Genomic DNA, 21,335 nt, shown 5'->3' with positions numbered 1-21,335 from the left:
GGATATATGAGCATTCAGCCACATTGATTTTTCCACTTTTTGACACTAACAATAATTACTTTCAATTCCTCCTCCTCCCTCGTGTCTTTGTTTCTGAGCATTTCTGGGAAGTTATTTGTGTCTTCTACAGTGAAGACAGAACTAGAGTAGTTGTTTAACAGCTCTGCTATTTCCTTGTGTTCCATTATAAATTCTCCTGTTTCAGATTGTAAGGACATATATTTGTCTTCACTAATCTTTTTCGTTTTACATACTTATAGAAGCTTTTGCAGTCTGCTTTATGTTCCTTGCAAGTTTATTCTCATATTCTGTTTTTCCCTCCTAATCAATCTCTTGATGCTCCATTGCTGAAATCTGAACTTCTCTGAATCCTCAGGCTTGCTACTTTTTCTAGCAACTTTATTTGACTCTTCTTGGATCTAATACTATCCTTCAATGGTTGGGCTACTTTTCCTGTTGTGTTTTTACCCCAGAAAGGAATGTTAGAGAGCGAGACAGCTTCGGGATTGGCATTCTCCCAGTCCCTCTCTCGGTTTGCTGCGGTGTGACCACCTCTCGAAATATGTTATCCGCGTAATCCTCAGATTTGTAGATGTCCAACAGTGATTCCAGCCGCTGCTCGAGTACCGCAACCCAGAGCTCAAGTTTCTGCAGCTGGTGACACTTCCTGCAGAGGTAGTCATCAGGACTGCTCGACTTTCACATGGCTGAGCTGCTCAGACAAACTTTATAAAGTGTTTACGACATTATAACTCACTTGTTACTCACCATCGTCTCCTCTGTGTTGAGTCAGGAATGGCCTATACTGACCAACCAATTAACTTAGGGACTCATCTGATATCGCTTTTATATTTTGTCTGTAAACTCCTGGCTCGCTCGTTCTCATTCTCTTTCTGAATTGCCACTTTTTTATCGGCTTCCCCTGAAGTGAAGTAAGCCAGCTACAGAAGGCAAATTCCAGCTGAAGCACTTCAATGTACCCAAAACAGCACTCCAGTGCTAAACAGACAACTGCAGCTGTTTGCTTTAGGTCACTGCTCCTAACCTTTTTTCTAGACTTGGCATTGTCATTGTTTTTTTGTGAAGCATACTGAGGTGATCTTTGTTAATTAACCATATAAGTGCAAGCTATTGATCCCCACACTGTGCTGGATTCACTGGTCTCTTTGCAGCTGTAAGGGCACGATATCTAGCCTTTGTGGCCTTTGTTTCTTACTTCCAGGTCAGGATCTGAGAACCCTTGCTGAAAGTGGACATCAAGCAAGGCAAGGATCAAATTCAGCTGTGCTGCCCCAAGTGGTCTCAACAACCTATGAGCACTCGCCATCATGGCTCCGATGTAAATAATGGATGCTTGTTCTCAGTATGAGGAGTAAATAACAGGGGTGGTGCAGTGCCACACGGCGCTGAGGACCCAGGTTTGATCCCGGCCCCTGGTCACAGACCGTGCGGAGTTTGCACATTCTCCCATGTCTGTGTGAGTCTCACCCCTACAACCCAAAGATGTGCAGGGAAGTTGGATAGGTCACGCTAAATTACGCCTTAATTGGAAAAATCAAAAATAAATAAATACAAAATGAAGAGTAAATAGCATCTATACAAAAGATGTCTCAGCATGGTGTCAACGTTCAAGGAGAGTGAGAGAGTAAATTTACATGGGTGAATAAAACTATGGAAAACACAACCTGCTGGGATTCAGTGAAATTAAATACAAATTCTGATTGGAAGATTTGTGTATTAAAATAATATGTATTATTTGCTCTTATGTTTCAGGTAATTCATTATCTGCCATATTGGATGGTGAAGCTAGACTTTCTTTCCTCAACAGAGGGGAAGATTATATAATGAACATGCCCTATGCTCATTGCAAAGGTAGTATCTCTGGATTCCTTGTTTAAAGTTGCATTTCTTCCTCGATCAACCTAAGTATTGCATGAAAATTTTGTTTTGATTTGTTCGAGGGATGTGAGATTCTTGAGACAGTGGGCCAATTCTGAAACAGGAGGCACCTATTTGGCGGTGCCATATTGGTCCCAGTCCTGCTGAGGTCCAATGGCCTCATGAAGAGGTTCGCTGCTATGGTTGGGGAAGGTTCAAATTTGGCACGGGGCTGGTCACCAGGATGTAAAAGTAGGAACAAAAGAGTAAGGTGTTTATAGTGAGAACATGGACAGCACTTGAGAAGTGCAAAGTTCTATATTAGATACAAGTGGCATAAGAAGGACTTTGAGGAATACAAAGGTAGATTTGCAATGCATTTATGTAAACACCCAAAGTGTAATGAGTAAGATTGTAAACTAAAAGCACAAATAACAGTATGGAAATATGATGCAGTGGCTACAAGAGAAACGTGACTGAAAAATGGTGAGGACTGGGCACTTAATATTCAAGAATATAAAGTGCACAGAGAAGAAAAAAGGAAGATGGAGTGGCAGCATTGATCAGCGAGTGTATTATGGTTTTGGAATGGAGGAATGTCTTTGAATGGACAAGGACAGAATCTATTTGGTTATGGATGAGATGCAAAAAGGGAATGATCATGCTACTGGGGCTATTCTATAAGCCTTTGGGAGTATTCTATAAGCCTCCAAATAAAGAGAGAGGAGTGGAACAAATCTGCAGGAAAGTCAGAGATGTGCAAGAACTATGCAGTGTTGCCAAAGCTTTTTGTCTTGCAATCATGAGGACAAATGCAAGATTACAAATTTCACACGGTCAAAAGAATTTATACGACGGGAGTAAATGAGTGCTGATTGGTTGGCAAGTCGACTCTGAATGGTATAAATGAGCCACGTTGTGAACTTAACTCATTATCTTAAATTAGTTGTGTGTTGCATTGCCAAATCACAGAATCACTGCTAACGGTAGATGTTTTGCTATTATTTAACGTCAGTCATTGGGAAAATGTTACAGCCCATTATAAAGGATATAATAGCAGAACATTTAGAAATACATCATATAATCATGCAGAGTAAGTGAAATAGAGATCATGCCTGACACATTTGTCAGAATTATTTGAGGTGGTAACAAGCAGGATAGATAAAGGGGAACCAGTAGATGTAATATACTTGGATTTCCAAAAAGCATTAATAAGATACTGCACAAATGTTGATAATAAGTGTTTCCGTGATGATAAATAATTGAATGTCGAGGGAAGGGGCTTAGATTCTTTCTTTTTGGAGATGATTATTGCCTGGTGTGGATGCTACTTGTGATTTTCAGCCCAAGTCTGAATGTTGTCTAGGCCAACACACAAACAGGAACAGCTTCTTCCCTGCTGCCATCAGACTTTTGAATGGACCTACCTCGTATTAAATTGATCTTTTCTCTGCATCCCAGTTGTGACACTAACATTAGATTCAATCTGACCTGACAACTTGGTGTTTGTTTTTCTCAATCTAGTTCCCATTTCCCGAGCAACCTGAGCTGGTTGATTTGGCAGAAATCAGATGATACAGCCAGGAAATTCAATTAACAGCCCCACGTGGCTGAACTCAGAAACCTGGACTGGATTTCCATTTTTTTAGTTTGTTCGTGGGTTGTGGACATTGCTGACTCAGCTAACATCTATTGCCAATTTCTAATTGCCCTTGAAAATATGATGGTGAACTGCGTTCTTGAACCTCTGCAGTTCATGTGTTGCAGGAACAACCACAACACTGTTCGGAAGCGAGTTCCATGATTTTGACCCAGCAGCAGCCAAGGAACTGCAAAATATTGCCAAGTCATGATGGTGTGTGTGACTCAAAGGGGAACTTGCACATGATGGTATTCCCATGTATCTACTGCACTTCTCCTAGGTGGTAGAGGTCATGGGTTTGGAAGGTGCTGTGAAAGGAGCCTTGGTGAGTTGCTGCAGTTCATCTTGTACACTGTACATACTGCTGCTACTGTGCATCTGTGGTGGAGGGAATGAATGTTGAAAATGTTGGATGTGTTGTTCCCATCAGGAATGAATTTCAGCAGATTAAGTCAGAACTCTAGCCTCTTATCTTGGACCAATATAGGTTCTTTTCTGATACCGAGCATTATTCTTTTGAGATAGGAGCATAATCACTACGTTTGCCTGAAGTTACAAATCCTCCATATAAAAAGCTCCATCCCAGCCCATCATTCTCCTCCTCATCCAGCATGTCTTGGAGTTTTGTATGTTTCTATGTTTCTCACCATTTACAGCTTTGCTATTTTAACACCCAATAAAATTAGATTTTATACCAGTTGATCTTTTGTTGTCTTTGTCAGTATTGTTTCATTGGTGTACAAAGCTTATTTGCTTTATCAGTCAAAAGGCTGAAGACTTGCCTCAAGTCATGCTGTCTTCTAGCAGGTGGAAGGAACAACTAACTGACGATGCACATTTCTCTGTTGTATGTGGCAGTTGAACAAGTCTCCTGTTGCTAAAAATCCTCACAATAGAAAATGCAGAGCAAGCCATTTTTTGTTAGTCATCCATTAGCATTTGCAGCTGCTTTTGTTTCTCGTGCAGGAAATTTAACATAGCCATTCTTTTCATTGAACTGGAATGATTAATGTTTTTCTAGTTTATTTTTCTGTGGATCTGATTAAGAAATTGTTGTTTAAAATCCAGCAAAATTTAACATTCTTTTGCACCATAGTCACATTCTAAAGGTTCTTTCTCCACACTATTGGATCTCCAGTGGTGTTGCTGCCTCATAACCAAGAGCATGAATGTACTGTTTATCTGTGGCCTTGCTCAACATTTGCATCTGGAAACCAGTTGGAGTCAGTTGTTATTTGTTCAGATCGATTCAGGGCAAGAAATTTCCTGCAAATTGCTGGCTCCAATTCAAGAACTGATTTATTTGGTATATTTAATAAAGTGTGAAGTTTGGTGTGTGATGGATAGGTGTATTTTTGCACGTCTTAGATCTAACACAAGCTTTTTTCACAAATCCTTACCTTCTAGGAATTGTTTATGGTCCAATGACTCTTGAACTTGGAGGCTATGTTAATATCACATGTGAGAAAACAGGGTACAGTGCTATAATCGAATTCAAATTGAAGGTGAGCTAATAATTCTTATTACTTTATTTTGCAGAATTTGGGGAATTGCCTTTCAATTCTGTTGCCTTTAATGGTAACATTAATCAGTAAACTAGTTTCCTTTATAGAAATTTCAAAAAGGAGCTGATGTAGCTGTTCATGACTTCCATTCATTGCGTAGGAAGCCATGTCATGCAAAAAATGAATAAGTTAACTTCATTGTAAGTACACTTTGGATTCCTGTTTCCAGGTGGCTGTGTTGCCTGTGCAATTCATAATTGCCACATAGGACAGTAGGGTGTGGCTTTGCACACAAATTCAACACTTTGACTGGGTTCTTTGAGAGATGGTAGACACTTCTCTCTAAAAATGAAAGGTCAGATTTTCCAAGAGTCCTTTTGCACAATTCTTGAGATTCTAAATCGTTTAAGGGCAATTTAGTGTGGCCAACCCTGCACATTTTTGGGTTATGAGGGTGAGACTCATGCAGACACGGAGAGAATGCAAACTCCACATGGATAGGAATCCGGATCCTGAGGCAGCAATGCTAACCGCTGCAGCATCATGCCACCGAGACCCTAAATCATTGTTTTCTAAAATACTTAAATAAACGCCTCATTTTATTATTTAAACAAAGGGCTGGAAAAACTTAGCAGGTCTGGCAGCATCTATGGAGAGAGAAACAGAGTTAACGTTTCGAGTCAAATAACTCTTCTTTGGAATGATTGTTGATCAACAATTGGTTACACTGATGATGGTCCTTGTCCAGCACACAGATGAGCCAATGTAAAGAAATTATCATTAATTTCCAAACTATACCTCAAATCTTGGTTAAAAAAGGTTTCAGCTTAATTTTGGTTTATACATACCAGTAGTTGAGTAAGACAAGTATTAAAATCCAAACATTAATGTTCCAAAATGTTATTAACCATTTAGTCTAATCGATAAATGACATGCCTTTTGCGAATTAAATTGCGTCTTTGTTACATTTGCTGTGCAGGTGTTGTCAAGACAAGAATTTGATATTTAAAATGTACTTACGAATAGAAATCATGGCTAAACATCCCCATGTGTTGGGTTCCGAATCTCTGCTAGTGTAATCAGAAACACTAAGATGACTGAACTTGCCGCTTTCACCAGGTGGGGGCGGATAGGTGGAAATTTTGGGTGATCCTAAAAGTGAAGTGTAAGGATCAAACAAAAAATTGCTATTTGTCTTGAAACCTAACATTTCAAAAATTAAGTTGCCGATGTTACCTCAACTTTAAATGAGAAACAGCCTGCTCAAATAAATGTCATTATCGTGGTATTTTACATAGCCACTGCAGTATAGTCAATAATTGTCATGTCTGCAGCCATTTTTAGGCAACAGCAACAATGTTAACCAGATATTTGGAAAAATCAAGTTGGGATCAGAGGTTTTGGCTACTCTGGAAGGACACTGGGTGAGTCGTGTGATTTATATTTGAGATCATTTTTGGATGTTGAAAATATCATTCATTTTAAAGAGTATAAGTTACAAATGACTGTGAAAGGCTATAGACAAATTGGTGAAAGGGTAAATAGGTGGCAGATTAAGTTCAATTTGGAGAAGGGTGGGGAATTCATTTTGGTAGGAAGAACATGGAGAAGCATTAAAAAATAAGGGTACAATAAAGGGTATTCAGGAGCAGAGGGACCTGGGCATAATGTGCATAACTCATTAAATGTGACAGGGCAGGTGGAGAGAGCAACTAATACAGCATACAGAATCCTCGACTTTATTAGCAGGGACATAGAGTACAAGAGCAAGGAGATTATATTGAATTTGTATAAGACAATACTTAGACCTCAGCTGAAATATTGTGTACAGTTCTGGGTGCCACACTATAGGAAGGATATGAATGCATTGGACAGAGTGCAGAAGAGGTTCACGATTGGTTCCAGGGATGAGAAACTTCAGTTGTGAGGATACATTGGAGCGGTTGGGACTGTTCTTGGAGAGAAGAAGGCTAAGAGGAGATTTGATAGAGGCATTTAAAATCATGAGGGGGCTGAGTAGACAGGGAGAAACTTTTCCTGCTCCAAGGATCAAGAAGGACGAGGCACAGATTGAAAGTGATTTGCAAAAGAACCAAATATGATGTGGAAAAAAACTTTCTCACACAATGGAGGTGGTTCTGGCCTGGAATGCACTGCTTACAAGTGTGGTGGAATCAGATTCAATTGAGGCATTCAAGAGGGCATTTGATGATTATGTGAATTGAAGTAATATGCAAGGGCAATGGCAGAAGAATGGCACTAAATCATAATGCTCATTTGGAGCGCAGGTGCAGGCATGATGGGCCGAAAGGCCACTTTCTGCACTGTAACAATTCAGTAATAATTTAATGCAGACTATGCTACTTCTAAAACAGTATTAGAAAGTAATTATTCTAGAAATACTGCAATTTGTTTTGATTCATAAGTTAAAAGAATTTCAAATATATTTAAATAATTTTGTTATATTTACAGTTACATTTTAATTAACTTGATTAGTTTCTACTTTTTTAACAATTTCTAGGATGGTGAAGTAATGATTAATGACAAAAAAACTGGTGTGTCAGAAATATTCTGGAACCCCACACATGAAATCCGACAACAGAGACTAACCAGGTGCACTGTGCTCTTTGATGAACAGGAGGACATGGAGTCAGCAAGGTACGGCTGTTATTATACTTTAATACTCAATCCGCCCACCCCCTTGCAATAAAGGCAAACAATCCATTTATTATTTGTTATACCTACATGGTATTTGTGCTTGGCTGAAATTTAAATATTTTACAAATTTTATGGCAGTCCCTGTCCCCACTGTCTCTGATAATTAACCCAGGTAGCCCAACTCTGATTAGGTTTTTCTGCGTTTCAGCTAAGTGAGAATGTCTATTGATCTAAAAAGAGCTTTTGAGCAATTGCAAAAGAAAAGTGTAAAATGCTTTAATCTTAGATGCTGTATTGTGCTTTGGAAACCAAGTGCTCTCTGGAATTCCTTGAATGATTCAAATCAGCATTTAACTTGTTCTTATTTTGTAAGTTGGGTGAAATATAGATAGAATTGAGTTTGGGGATTTTTGACCAGAAAGATTAACATTGTGATTTTGTTCGTTCAAAAGGGCAAAACTGCATATAGATTGGATGAGTCAAATTAGACACAGTACAATAGAGGAGGAATTTGTGTACGGGATGGTTTTCTGGACCAATACGTTGAGGAACAAGAGCACAGGCCATCTTGGATTGGGAGTTGCGTAATGAGATAGGATTAGTTGGCAAACTAATTGTGAGAGAATCTTGGGGATGAGTAGAATTCTTTATCATGGTGGATAGTGAGGTAGTTGATTCTAAGACTAGGGTCCTGAATTTTAATAAAGGTAACTTTGATAGTATGAGGCATGAGTTGGCTATGATCGACTGAGAAACATTGCTGAAAGTAAGGACAGTGGATGGGCAATGGCGGGCATTCAAGGAACCAATGGGTGAACTCCAAAAGTTGTTTATTCCTATTTGGCGCAAGAGTAGAAAGTGAACCGTGGCCAAACCATGGCTTACAAGTGAACTTAGAGGGAGTATTAGATTCAAAGAAGAGGCATACCAAGTTAGCAAGAAAAAATAGAAGCCCAAAGGGACTTGAGGGTCCAAGTTCAAGATTTTCTTACGGTTAACGTTCAGGTTCAGTCGGTAGTAAGGAAGACAAATGCAATATTCGCCTTCATGTCGAGAGAGCTAGAATACAAGAGCAGGGAAGTACTTCTGAGGCTGTGTAAAGCTCTGGTCAGACTCCATTTGGAATATTGTGAGTAATTCTGGGCCCCGTATCTAAGGAAGGATGTGCTGGCCTTGGAAAGGGTCCAAAGGAGGTTCACAAGAATGATCTCTGGAATGAAGAGCTTGCCATATAAGGAGCGGTTGAGGACTCTGGGTTCAGGGATATCTTATTGAAACTTAAAGGACACTGAGAGGCCTAGATAGAGTGGACATGGAGAGTATGTTTCCACTAGTAGGAAAAACTAGAACCCGGGGCACAGCATCAGACTTAAGGGGCGATCCTTTCAAACTGAGATGGGGAGAATTTCTTCAACCAGTGGATGGTGAATCCGTGGAACTCTTTTGCACAGGAGGCTGTGGAAGCCAAATCACTGAGCGTCTTTAAGACAGAGATAGCTAGGTTCTTGATTAATAATATGGGGAAAAGGCAGGAGAATGGGGATAAGAAAGGTATCAGCCATGATTGAATGGCATAGCAGACCTGGTGGGCCAAATGGCCTAATTTTGCTCCTTTGTCTTATGGTCTTATGGAACAACGGCCGAGGAACTAAATTCGTACTTTGCTTCTGTCATCAAAATAGTAAACATAAATAATGTACCGGAAGTTCTAAGATGCACAAATTTTAGTGAGGAGTTGAAGGAAATAGGTATTAGAGAAATAATTTTAGGGACATTAGAGCGATTGAAGCAGATAAATCTCTAGGGCCTGATATTCTTCATCCCTGAGTACTTGAGGAAGTAGGCCTAGAAGTAGTAGACCCATTAGCGGTCATTTTCCAAAATTCTTTGGACTCTGGAATGGTTCCGACAGATTGGAGGGTAACTAATAAAACTCTGCTATTCATAAAGGGAGGTAGAGAGAAAACCGGTTGCACTCTCCGGCGGAACAGTCACTCTCATTGTTTTCCAACACAGAAAAACGGTTCTTGAGTGAGATGCACTCTGGGGCTTTCTTGTCTACCTGCGTGCCCACCTTCCTCAGACTGGTGGTCACCCATTCCCTGTCTAACTGCATGTCCTTAAGCTGCGGGGTGGCCACATCTACAAATGTGATATCTATGAACCTCTCAGCCTCGCGGATGCACCGCTGTGCCTCAAGCCGATGCTAAAGCTGGTCAAATGGTAGCACTTTTCGTTGAAAAGACTCTTAAATTTATGCTTAGCAGAAAATTCTGTACGTTATTCTTAATAATCTGTTTTAACACTTGACTTTCCTTATTGTAACTTTAAAGTGGAGAAAACAATTTGCCTACCAATCAGCTTCCACCCTTGTGCTAATGGTATTTTTCAAAAATTGATGCCAGGCCTTTGAATTTCGACGTTGCCGAGTGTCTGGAGTTTGGGTTGCCTTGTTCCACCCCATTGCTCCCTCACAGGTCAGCTCCTGAGTGCTACTCCCTCATGTCACTCAGTCAGCTGAGTTAGCTACCTTGCTACTTCTGCACTGTAAATTCTATGATTCTTTTTAACTTGTTAACTAGGTTATTTATAATTCCCAAAAGTAATCACTCGGACTTTAACTCCACTAGGATGACTTCCGGTGGCGTGGGCGAGCAGGGCGGACGCAACAAGAGCTCCCGCCGGTGGCCGCGATTCGCGACGATTTCGGGAAAGCCCCGAGTCCTCACGCACCCCCTGACTATCGTCGGTCTTTGGGGCCGCCACAAGCAGCCAGCGGGGCCGGTTTAAAAAACGGCGAAGAACCCCGCACGGGTGTCGGGCGGCAGGGGCCTGAGGGGCCCGGCGCGGCAGGTCAGAGTAGCGGGGGCGGCAGGCCTGAGGCCAGGGCACCATGTAGGGAGGGTGCTCCACGTCAGATGGCTCCCACCTAGGAAGAAGAAAGAAGGTTGAAGCCTGGTCCCAGGTGAATGCAGAGGAGAAAGAAAGAAGATTTAAGGAAGTTTGGTGATAAGTTTTTTTTTCTCCCCCTTTTTTTTTCAAAAAAGAAGAATGTCAGATTGATGAAGGGCAGGAGGGTGAAGGGAGAGAGAGGAGAAAGGAAAGAAGATAAAAAACAATAAGCCGCTAAAGGATGCAAAGAGCAGCGTCGAAGAAAGGAGGAAACGCGGGTTCGCCGCCGAAGGAGAAGACGAGCAAAAGTGTTGACAGGATGGCGGAAGCCGAACTGCAAGGCGGGGCCACACTACTTACGGTGGAGAAGATGACCGAGGTGATGGCGGTGGAGCTGGAAAAACATTTGGTGAGGCACATGGAGGCCTTGAGGAAAGAGATGGCGATCGTGTTGAGGTCATGGGTGGAGGAGGCAATCGGCCTGATGAGGGTGGAGGTGGCAAAGGCATCGGCCGAGGTGAGAGAGCAGAGCGAGAAGATGAAGGAGGTGGAGAAGGCCGTGACACGACACAGCGACCAGGTCACCTCGATGGGGGACGAGCTGCGGAGGGTGGTGGAGGTTAACAGAGGACTCAGAGCAAAGTTGGAAGACTTGGAAAACCGCTCAAGGCGGCAAAATTTGAGAATTGTGGGCTTGCCTGAAGGGACAGAGGGCCTAAGGCCAACGCAATACTTCGCTAAGAAGTTGGCAGGAGCTGATGGGGGAGGGTGAGAGCCCCACCCTGTACGAGCTAGACCAAGCTCATCGGTCATTAAGGCCGAAGCCCAAAGTGAACGAGCCGCCAAGGGCAGTAATTATCTGCTTCCATAAGTTTTGCATCAAGGAGAAAGTATTAAGCTGGGCGAAGCAGGAGCGTGAGGTGCTGTGGGATGGTATTGCAGTTCGGATCTACCAGGTCTTGACGGTGGAGTTGGCAAAAAGACGAGCGGCGTTTGGGCGAGTGAAGGCGGCTTTGTACAAGAAGGGGGTGCGATTTGGTGTGGTGTACCCGGCGAAGTTGAGAGTAACATATAACGCCAAAGACTTTTATTTTGAGACAGCGGAGGCGGCTGAGGCGTTCGTGAGGGCAGAAGGCTTGGGACAGACGTGAAGAGCGGAACTGGAAGAGAGACTGTGGACTGTGTTTGAGCGGCTGGAAAATGTACAAATGTTACAACTTTCTTTTTACTGATTTGTATTGAAATTTACTTCTCTTTGCATTGTTACAGAGTTCAAGTTAATGGCCTTCTGTGTTGCAACGGTTAAATGTTATGTTAGTGAATTGTAGGAGTTGGATTGTTGGGTTTGTTTTGGTGTTTCTTTCTCTGGGACTGGGTGGAAGGGAGCGAGAGGTCTTGGCGGGGGGAGCCACCCGCGCTAGCTAACTAGAGTCAGTTAGTGAACGGGGGTGAGGTGAGAGGAGGACTGCGGACGTTGGAGCCTGGATAGCAGCCTTCACTGGGCCTACGAGGCGAGCAAGAGGGGATGGAGGGATGGATGTTGGGGGATGTTTTTGTAGGGGGGGTTCTTGGGAGGGGGGGAAAGGGGTTCAATGTTAACAATGGACAGGGGCGGGTCAGGCTTATGGGGCAGGGCCTAGTGGTATGATGATGGTGGATAAGAAAGGTGGGGGGGCGGGGTGACAGACCCCCCAGTAAGGATAATCACGTGGAACGCGAGAGGGCTAGGAGGTCCGGTCAAGAGGTCAAGGGTGCTTGCACATCTTAAAAGTTTGAAAGCCGATGTAGCAATGCTGCATAAGACTCACTTGAGGGTGAAGGACCAGGTGAGGCTTAAAAAGGGCTGGGTTAGCCAAGTGTTTCACTCCGGATTTGATGGAAGGGCTCGAGGGGTAGCGGTGCTGGTCAGCAAAAGGGTACTCTTCCAGATGGAGAAGGTGGTGCCAGATCAGGGGGGTAGATATGTGATTGTGACAGGGGCACTGGAGGTGAGATTAGTGGCGCTGTTAAGTGTATACGGTCCCAATTGGGACGATGTGGGATTCGCGAGGAAGGTGTTTGGGGCTGTTCCCGACTTGGACACGCATGAGCTGATTGTGGGGGGGGACTGGAACTTGGTGCAGGAGCCAAGCTTGGACAGATCACGACCGCACTCGCTGGTCCTATCGGGGGGCGAATGCGCTGGCTGGGCTAATGGTGGAAATGGGAGGGGTGGACCCCTGGAGGTTCCTGCACCCAAGGGAACGGGAGTATTCGTTTTTCTCAGCGGTCCATAAGGTATACTCGCGGATTGACTTTTTTGTGGTGGGGAAGGCTTTGCTGGCTGGAGTCAAGGGGTCGGAATACTCTGCAATTGCAGTGTCAGATCACGCTCCACATTGGGTGGATATGGTGCTGGAGAAGGGGGCAGCTCAGAGACCGGGGTGGAAACTGGATGTGGGGCTTTTGGGGAACCAAGTGTTCTGTGAGAAAATGGAAAAGGTAATTAAGAAATATGTAGGTTTCAATTGTACGGGTGAGGTGTCGAAGGCAGTCGTCTGGGAGGCTCTAAAGGCGGTGGTGAGAGGTGAGGTAATTTTGTTTAAGGCCAGGGTGGATAAAGAGGGGAGGTTGGAGCGGCAGAGGGTAATAGATGAGATGTTGGAGGTATGCAGAGGATGGGGACCCGGCGAAGCTGGAAAAGAGGAAGGAACTACAGGTGCGCCAACTGAGACGAGCAAGGGGTGCGGTTTATGAACATGGAGATAAGGAGGGAGGCAGCGGCAAGGGAAATTCTTCAGGTGAAGGAGAGGGCAGGGAAGTTGGTGATGGCCCAGTGCTGATTAACAAGGTTTTTGAGGAGCTTTATGAGAGGTTATACAAGTCAGAGCCACTCGGGGGAGACCGTGAGATGCAGGAATTTCTAGATGGATTGGAGTACCCGAGGCTAGGGGAGGGGGACAGGGCTACATTAGAAGGAGCAATAGTGGAGCAGGAGATAAAGGATGCGATTGGGAGGATGCAGTCGGGATAGGTGGTAGGGCCGGATGGGTTTCCGGTTTAATATTATTAAAAAATTTAAGGATAGGTTGGAACCCCTGATGGTGGGGATGTTTGAGGAGGCGATAGGGAAGGGGGTGTTGCCGCAAACCTTGGGGCAGGCATTGATGTCCCTGTTAGTAAAAAAAGATGAGGATCCGACGGAGTGTGGGTCGCATCGGCCCATATCACTTCTGAACGTGGACGTAAAAGTGTTGGCGAAGGTACTGGCGGGTAGGCTGGAGGAGTGCCTCCTGAAGGTGCTAGGGGAGGATCAGACTGGGTTCGTGAAAGGGAGGCAGCTGTTTTTGAACATTAGGAGGGTTTTGAACGTTGCTATGGCACCGGCGAAAAGAAAGGAAACAGAGGTAGTTGTGGCATTGGACGCCGAGAAGGCGTTTGATCGAGTGAATGGGGGTACCTGATGGCAGTGCTGGAGCGGTTTGGGATTGGACCAAGGTTTGTGAACTGGGTAAAGCTATTATATAAGGAACCGAAGGCGAGTGTCCGCACAAATAATATCAGTTCGAGATACTTTTCTCTCCACCGTGGGACGAGACAGGGATGTCCTATGTCCCCCCTGCTGTTTGCACTTGCGGTTGAGCCGTTGGCCATCGCATTGAGAAGTTCGGGAGCATGGAAAGGAATAGTGCGGGGGGGAAGGATAGAGCATAGGGTGTCCTTATATGCCGACGACTTGCTGCTGTATGTGTCGGAGCCAAGTGCGTTGATAGGAGGAATATTGGGGCGACTGCGGGTATTTGGGTCTTTCTCGGGGTACAAGTTGAACCTGGACAAGAGTGAGTATGTTGTGGTGTCTCGGGTGGGGGCAGGGGTGGGGGGGCTGCCATTCCGTAGAGCAGGGACTCATTTTAGGTATCTGGGGGTGCAGGTTGTCCGGGAGTGGGGGAGGCTTTGCAGGTACAACATCACTAGTTTGGTGGGGAGAGTGAAAGCCGATCTGGCAAGGTGGGATGGCCTTCCTCCGTCACTGGCGGGTCGGGTACAAGCGATTAAAATGAATGTGTTGCCGCGATTCCTGTTTATTTTTCAATGCCTACCGATTTTCCTGCCAAAGTCTTTTTTCAGGGAGATTGAGGGAAGGATTACCTCATTCATATGGGGAGGGAAGGTGGCCAGAGTGAGAAAGGTGCTGCTACAGAGGGGAAGGCAGGCAGGGGGTTTGGGTCTCCCGAACCTGTTGTACTACTACTGGGCGGCGAACGTGGAGAAAGTGCGGAGCTGGGTCAGAAGGGTTGATGCTCAGTGGGTCAGAATAGAGGAGAGTTTGTGCAGGGGGTCGGGGCTGAAGGCACTTGCAACAGCGCCACACCCGATAGCTCCGGGGAAATATTCAGGGAGTCCGGTAATAATAGCTTCATTGAAAATCTGGAGGCAGTTTCGCCAACACTTCGGGTTGGGTTTAGGGTCAAGGGAAATGCCGATTCGGGGGAACCACAGATTTGAGCCAGGGAGGTGGGATGGAAGTTTTCGGAAATGGGAAGAGAAGGGGATTAAGACGCTAAAAGATTTGTTTCTTCGGGGTTGGTTTGCAGGATTGAGGGAGCTGGAAGCGAAGTATGGGCTGGAGCAGGGAGAAGTGTTTAGGTACATGCAGGTTCGGGATTTTGCCAGGAAGGAGATACAGAACTTCCCAGAGGAACCGGCCTCCACATTGCTGGAGGAGGTGTTGACGACAAGGGGACTGGAGAAGGGGGCAGTGTCAGCGGTGTACGGAGCTATTCTGGAAGAGGATAAGGCACCACTGGAAGGGATCAAAGCAAAGTGGGAGGAAGAGCTGGGAGAGGTTATAGAGGAGGGGGTCTGGTGTGAGGTGCTCCGGAGAGTGAATGCCTCCACCTCATGTATGAGGTTGGAGCTGATACAGCTGAAGGTGATATATAGAGCGCACCTCACGAGGGCAAGGATGAGCCGATTTTTTTGAAGGAGTAGAGGATGTGTGTGAGCGTTGTGGGGGGGGGGGGGGAGGGCCCGCGAATCACGTTCATATGTTTTGGTCCTGTCCAAAGCTAGGGGAGTACTTGAAGGAGGTGTTTAGGTAATTTCCAAGGCGGTGCGTGTGAAACTGGACCCGGGTCCCCAGGAGGCCGTATTCGGGGTGTCGGACCAGCCAGGGTTGGAAATGGGAGCGGAGGCAGATATCATAGCCTTCGCCTCGTTGATCGCCCGAAGGCGGATCCTGCTGGGATGGAGAGCAGCCTCTCCACCCAGTGCCCTGGTGTGGCGGGGGGACCTGTTGGAATACTTAACCCTTGAGAAGGTTAAGTTCGAACTGAGGGGAAGCTCGGAGGGGTTCTACAAGTCATGGGCACTATTTATTATGCACTTTCAAGAACTGGATAACATCGAACATTAGTTGGGGGGGTGGGTGGGGGGCAGGGGGGCTGTGTAGATTAAGGGTGACTACGGGTAATCCCTGATTCCCTTTTGTCATTTGTTTATGTAAACATACGGGCTGATGTTTGGGGGTTGGTGGGCGGATGGGGTCGTTGTTATTATGGGGATTGACATATCTTGCTGATTGTTGTTTATTGTTGATGGGTGTAAATGTGGGAGAAAATGTGAAAAAGGAGGAGAATAAAAATATTTTTTAAAAATTTAATAAAACTTCTCTCGGATGATCCATTCACCCCATGGAGTTGCTTAACATGGCGCGGGGTGGAGGGACAAAATTGCTTATTGTTATTGTGTTTCGGGGAATATTAGCATTTTAACTACTTTGGTACTTTTTGAATAGAGTACCTTGTGTATCAAAGCACTATCTTAGATCCAACTCTTTGTCAAGTCAATTTAGTAAAGCAGTAGTCAAAAAATTCCAAAACATGATTGATAGTTAGGACTATTTAACTGATAGTACCAACACCAAAAGCTTCAAATAACATCACAAAGTGAAAAAGCGAAGCTCAGGCTGCTAACCAGCGCTTGATGGCTGAACTAATGTGTCTACGTTTGAAGAATTAGTTTGTTGAATGTGAAGTGTTTGTGGGACACCTTGAGGATGTGATAAAGCACTCTAGATACATGTTCTTCATTTCTTATATTTCTTGAAGCCTACTCATTAAAGAGAAAGTTGTGTTCAAAAAATGAAAATAATCATGAGTATATTGCATAATTTTCTTTCACCCTGCACTTTTTCAAAATTGCTATAGTTTATATTCAATGATAGAGAGTGCTTACCATACCTTGTCATTTGTCTTGCTATATCATTTCTTGTTATTTTCTCATCTGTTCATGCTGTCCCACCCAGGAGACACAATACAAACGTTAGACTAAAGTATTTAGAATACTAAATAATGACTGATGAATTCTATTATATCTGACTCCTGTTCACATATCACTCAGGCTGTGCTTGGGATGGGTTTGGAAACTGAGAACTGTTCTACTTGAATTACAATACAATTATCCTATTGTCCTACATTTATTCAGCAATCTGATACTGGGAAATGCAACGCCTTCCATCCATTATAAATTAGTGCCAAGAATTAAGCCTGAAGAATTAGGCCTGGGATCTGGACATCGTTGGCTGGGCCAGCATTTATTGCCCATCCCTAATTCCCCTTGAACTGAGTGGCTTGTTAGGGCATTTTAAGAGTCAACCACGTTGCTGTTGGTCTGGAGTCACATGTAGGCCAGACCAGCTAAGGATGGCCGATTTCCTTCCCTAAAGGACATCAGTGAACCACATAGATTTTTATGACAATCGACAATGGTTTCATGGTTATCATTAGACTTTTAATTCCAGATTTTTATTGAATTCAAATTTAACCATCTGACATCATGGGATTCAAACCTGGATTCCCAGATCATTACCTGAATATGGATTATTAATCCAGTGACGACACCAACGTACCACCATCTGCCCCTAAATCATCAAGAGATATTGACACATGTGTTCAGATGTGGTAATTTTGGGATGATGGAATCAAATTAAACTTTCGAGTGAAATAGTAGCCTGCTAGTGCAATATCTCATTATACCAGATGCTTCACTCATCATGTGTTCCATTGGGCAATACAGAAATCACAGAATTGTTGCAATGCAGCAGGGAAGACATTTTGCCCATCGTGTCTGCAACAGCTTTCTGAGCAGCTCATTCCCTCCCCTTCTCCCTGCGACCCTGCACATTCTTCCTTTTCAGGTCTTCATAACTGAAATTCCTCATCCCTGAAACCATTCTCGTGAATTTTTCCTGCACTCTCTCAGATGCGTTCATATCTTTCCGAAAGTGTGGCACCCAGAACAGGATGAGTACTCCAGCTGGGGCCAAACTAACATCTTATCCAAATTCAACATAACTGTATAATTCTTTACAATATTTTTTTTTTGTGTGATGAGGCTCTGTACGATCGGAACTCTCTATTTTCTTCAAAAATATATTGAAGAGAATGTCATCCTGTTCATCTTCTCCCTCATGCACTCCAGTGCACACCTTGCATTTCCTTGGCAAAAGAAATACCTGAAGAAAAAGATATATAGTATATGCACCAGAAGAAAACAAAATCATCCCATAAATTGGTTTGAAATAATGGAATACTGAAAATGAAGTAAATTTCTTCCAGGGTATGTTATGGGACAGGGTTTAGAGAACACCAAAGTGTATCATGGAGTTCACCTGACCCACGATTTTTAATAGATTGTGGTTATAGGGAGCTCAAGGGCCTACATTACAGGTGTGATGAACAGAGATCTAAAGTACTTTTAAAAACAAAACCATGTTTATTTATGAATCCAGTTAACATTTTAAACATCTTAACAACTATCAACAGCAATAATCCCCACAGATTCAATATTCTATATGTAACCCTTCATAACTTTCCTAACAACATCCATAAGACCAAAAGACCCTTTTTATAGAAAGACAGCAGGTTTAAATTCTCTACAGAAACAGGTATTACTTTGAAATCCTCAAGTGATCTGGAGACGGTCTTTAAATTGCAGAGATCAATGTACAGGTGCTTGCTTTGCCTGCAGCTATCCAGCTCTGAAAACGAAACTAAAACACACTAGCTGCCTGCTCAAAAACGAGAAGTGAAAGACAGCCAGCCCAGCTCCACCCACACTCTGACATCACTGCAGCTATTTGATAAACACCCATTTCTTAAAGGTCCATCCACTACAGCTGTACATCCACTACAGCTGTTTGATAAACACCCAATTCTTAAAGGTACATCCACTACAGCTATTTGATAAACACCCAGTTCTTAAAGGTACTCTCACATGATAGGTGAAACAAACTCTTCTGGTGAGCAGCTGAAATTAGTTAGTTAGCTGAATAGCCTGATATCATTTCTGTAACTGCAACAGAACTGACTCTTCTGACTTTCAGGTCATATAAATACAAATTCTGAGTGCAGCTTGAACTGATTATGAAACTAGGGGCAGAATTTTATGCCCCCTCAAGGAGGGTTCTGAAGCAGGGTGGAACGTAACATTGAATGGGCAGGATTCCCCATGGGAACTCACTTGCCCAAACCTAGAGGCAGTTTCACGCTTGAGCAGGCAGGGCCTCGAATGAGAAACCTGCCCTTTCACCTGAAGGCCCGTAAGTGACCACTTAACTGCCACTTAAGGGCCTTTTCGCACCCAACCTCAATTTATATGCTGGTGGGAGCGGATTTGGGTAGGATGGGAAGCAGAAAAAAAGTTCTCCACCTCGGGCTGGAATGGGGGTGGGAGGGCGCCTCAATCCGAAGGCCCGAGTCGGGGCACACTCCCCTCCGGGACCTTGGAACTCCAGGACCCCTCACCCCCCACGCCGCAATTGCTCCCCTGTTTGACCAATAGCTCTGATAGGCAGGGTGGACAGAAGTCCAGCCCAGGGCCAGAGGGAGTCAGTGACATAGTGGTATTATCACTGGACTAATAATCCAGAGATCTGGGTTAATGCTCTGGGGATCTGAGTTCAAATCCCACCAAGTCGAATTTGAATTCCATAAAAAAGCTGGAATTAAAATTCTAATGATGACCATGAACGCATTTCCAATTGTCGTAAAAAAAAACCACCTGGTTCATTAATGTCCTATGGAAGGAAATCTGTCTACATGTGACTCCAGACCCAGCAATGTGGTTGACTCTTAAAGCGCCCTCAGGAATGGGCAATAAATGCTGGCTCAGCCAGTGAAGCTCACATCCTATAAATGAATAAAGAATGCCAATCAGCGCTTAAGTGAGTGAGATTAAACGGCAATGGACTTCCGAAAGTCAGCGGTAGCATGTTATATGGTGACTTTCGATTACCATCTTCAAAATTCTACTCTAGGAATTTGGTGAGTGAGGGAGTTCAGGGTAGTAGGGGTCCTTTCTTTTTCTACTTTTCTCACCCTCTAGTATTTGACTCATACGTTGGTGCTGTGGAAGAAGCTGATTGGTGAGTAACTGATAAGTTATTCTAATTATAATGAAAGGGTATGTCAGGACAGCTCGGACAAATGTATTGTACCTCCTGTGATATGTGGTAAGTCTTGGACACGCCACGCGTCCCAGAGAAATATATCTGTAGTAAGTGTCATCAGCTGCAAAAGCTTGAGTGCTGGGTTTTGTAATTCGGGGGGCAGCTGGAGTTATTGTACATCCATGAGACATGAACTACGTGAACAGGATGTTTAAAGAGAGGGTCACTCCAAAGGCTAGGAGTGTGCAGGCAGAGAGGGAATGAGTGACCACATAGTGCAGGAGTATCCTGAGTGAACAGCCAGAGTCATAGTTACATTGGTGCCAGAGACATAGGTAGGAAGAGGGATAAGGTCCTGGGCAGTACGGTAGCATAGTGGTTAGCACAGTTGCTTCACAGCTCCTGGGTCCCAGGTTCGATTCCCGGCTGGGTCACTGTTTGTGCGAAGTCTGCACGTTCTCCCCGTGTGTGCATGGGTTTCCTCCGGATGCTCCAGTTTCCTCCCACAGTCCAAAGATGTGCGGGTTAGGTGGATTGGCCATGCTAAATTTCCCCCATGTTAAGTGGGAGTTACTGGGTTACAGGGATAGGGGAGATACGTGGGCTTAAGTAGGGTGCTCTTTGTAAGGCCGGTGCAGACTTGATGGGCCGAATGGCCGCCTTCTGCACTGTAAATTCTATGAAGTCTTAGGGAGTAATTATCACAATTAAAAAGCAGGACCTTTGTTACGATCCCAGTCAATGTTATAACTGAACAATTAAAAAGCAGGATCTTTGTTACGATCCCAGTTGATGTTATAACTGGACGGAAAGATTCCCGAATGGAACCCTGGCTCAAAAGACCATAATTTTAACTTTATTTTTCTGACAAGGTGGAGGAACAGTCAGAGGACTGCTAATTAGTTTTAACAAGGAAAAAGGCATTTATTTGGGGCTTGTTTAGCACACTGAACATAGAACATTACAGCGCAGTACAGGCCCTTCGACCCTCGATGTTGCGCCGACCTGTGAAACCACTCTAAAGCCCATCTACACTATTCCCTTATTGTCCATATGTCTATCCAATGACCATTTGAATGCCCTTAGTGTTGGCGAGTCCACACTTGTTGCAGGCAGGGCATTCCACGCCCTTGCTACTCTGAGTAAAGAACCTACCTCTGACATCTGTCCTATATCTATCTCCCCTCAATTTAAAGCTATGTCCCCTCGTGCTAGACATCACCATCTGAGGAAAAAGGCTCTCACTGTCCACCCTATCCAATCCTCTGATCATCTTGTATGCCTCAATTAAGTCACCTCTTAACCTTTTCTCTCTAACGAAAACAGCCTC

The 21,335-nt window shown here is 44.2% G+C and overlaps 1 protein-coding gene across 3 annotated transcripts in view; it reads left to right on the top strand.

The window, feature by feature from the left end:
* Positions 1-21,335, top strand: part of osbpl8 (oxysterol binding protein-like 8) — a 386,181-nt gene that overhangs the window by 324,730 nt on the left and 40,116 nt on the right. For all 3 annotated transcript variants that reach the window (XM_072484706.1, XM_072484705.1, XM_072484707.1), the window contains 4 exons: positions 1,774-1,872; positions 4,928-5,025; positions 6,360-6,449; positions 7,547-7,683. In XM_072484706.1, the coding sequence (XP_072340807.1) occupies positions 1,774-1,872; positions 4,928-5,025; positions 6,360-6,449; positions 7,547-7,683 (424 nt within the window). The remainder of the gene's footprint in view (positions 1-1,773; positions 1,873-4,927; positions 5,026-6,359; positions 6,450-7,546; positions 7,684-21,335) is intronic.

The sequence above is a fragment of the Scyliorhinus torazame genome, chromosome 19, assembly GCF_047496885.1.
Source record: "Scyliorhinus torazame isolate Kashiwa2021f chromosome 19, sScyTor2.1, whole genome shotgun sequence".
Lineage (NCBI taxonomy): Eukaryota > Metazoa > Chordata > Chondrichthyes > Carcharhiniformes > Scyliorhinidae > Scyliorhinus > Scyliorhinus torazame.
This window is presented reverse-complemented; position numbering and strand designations above follow the sequence as displayed.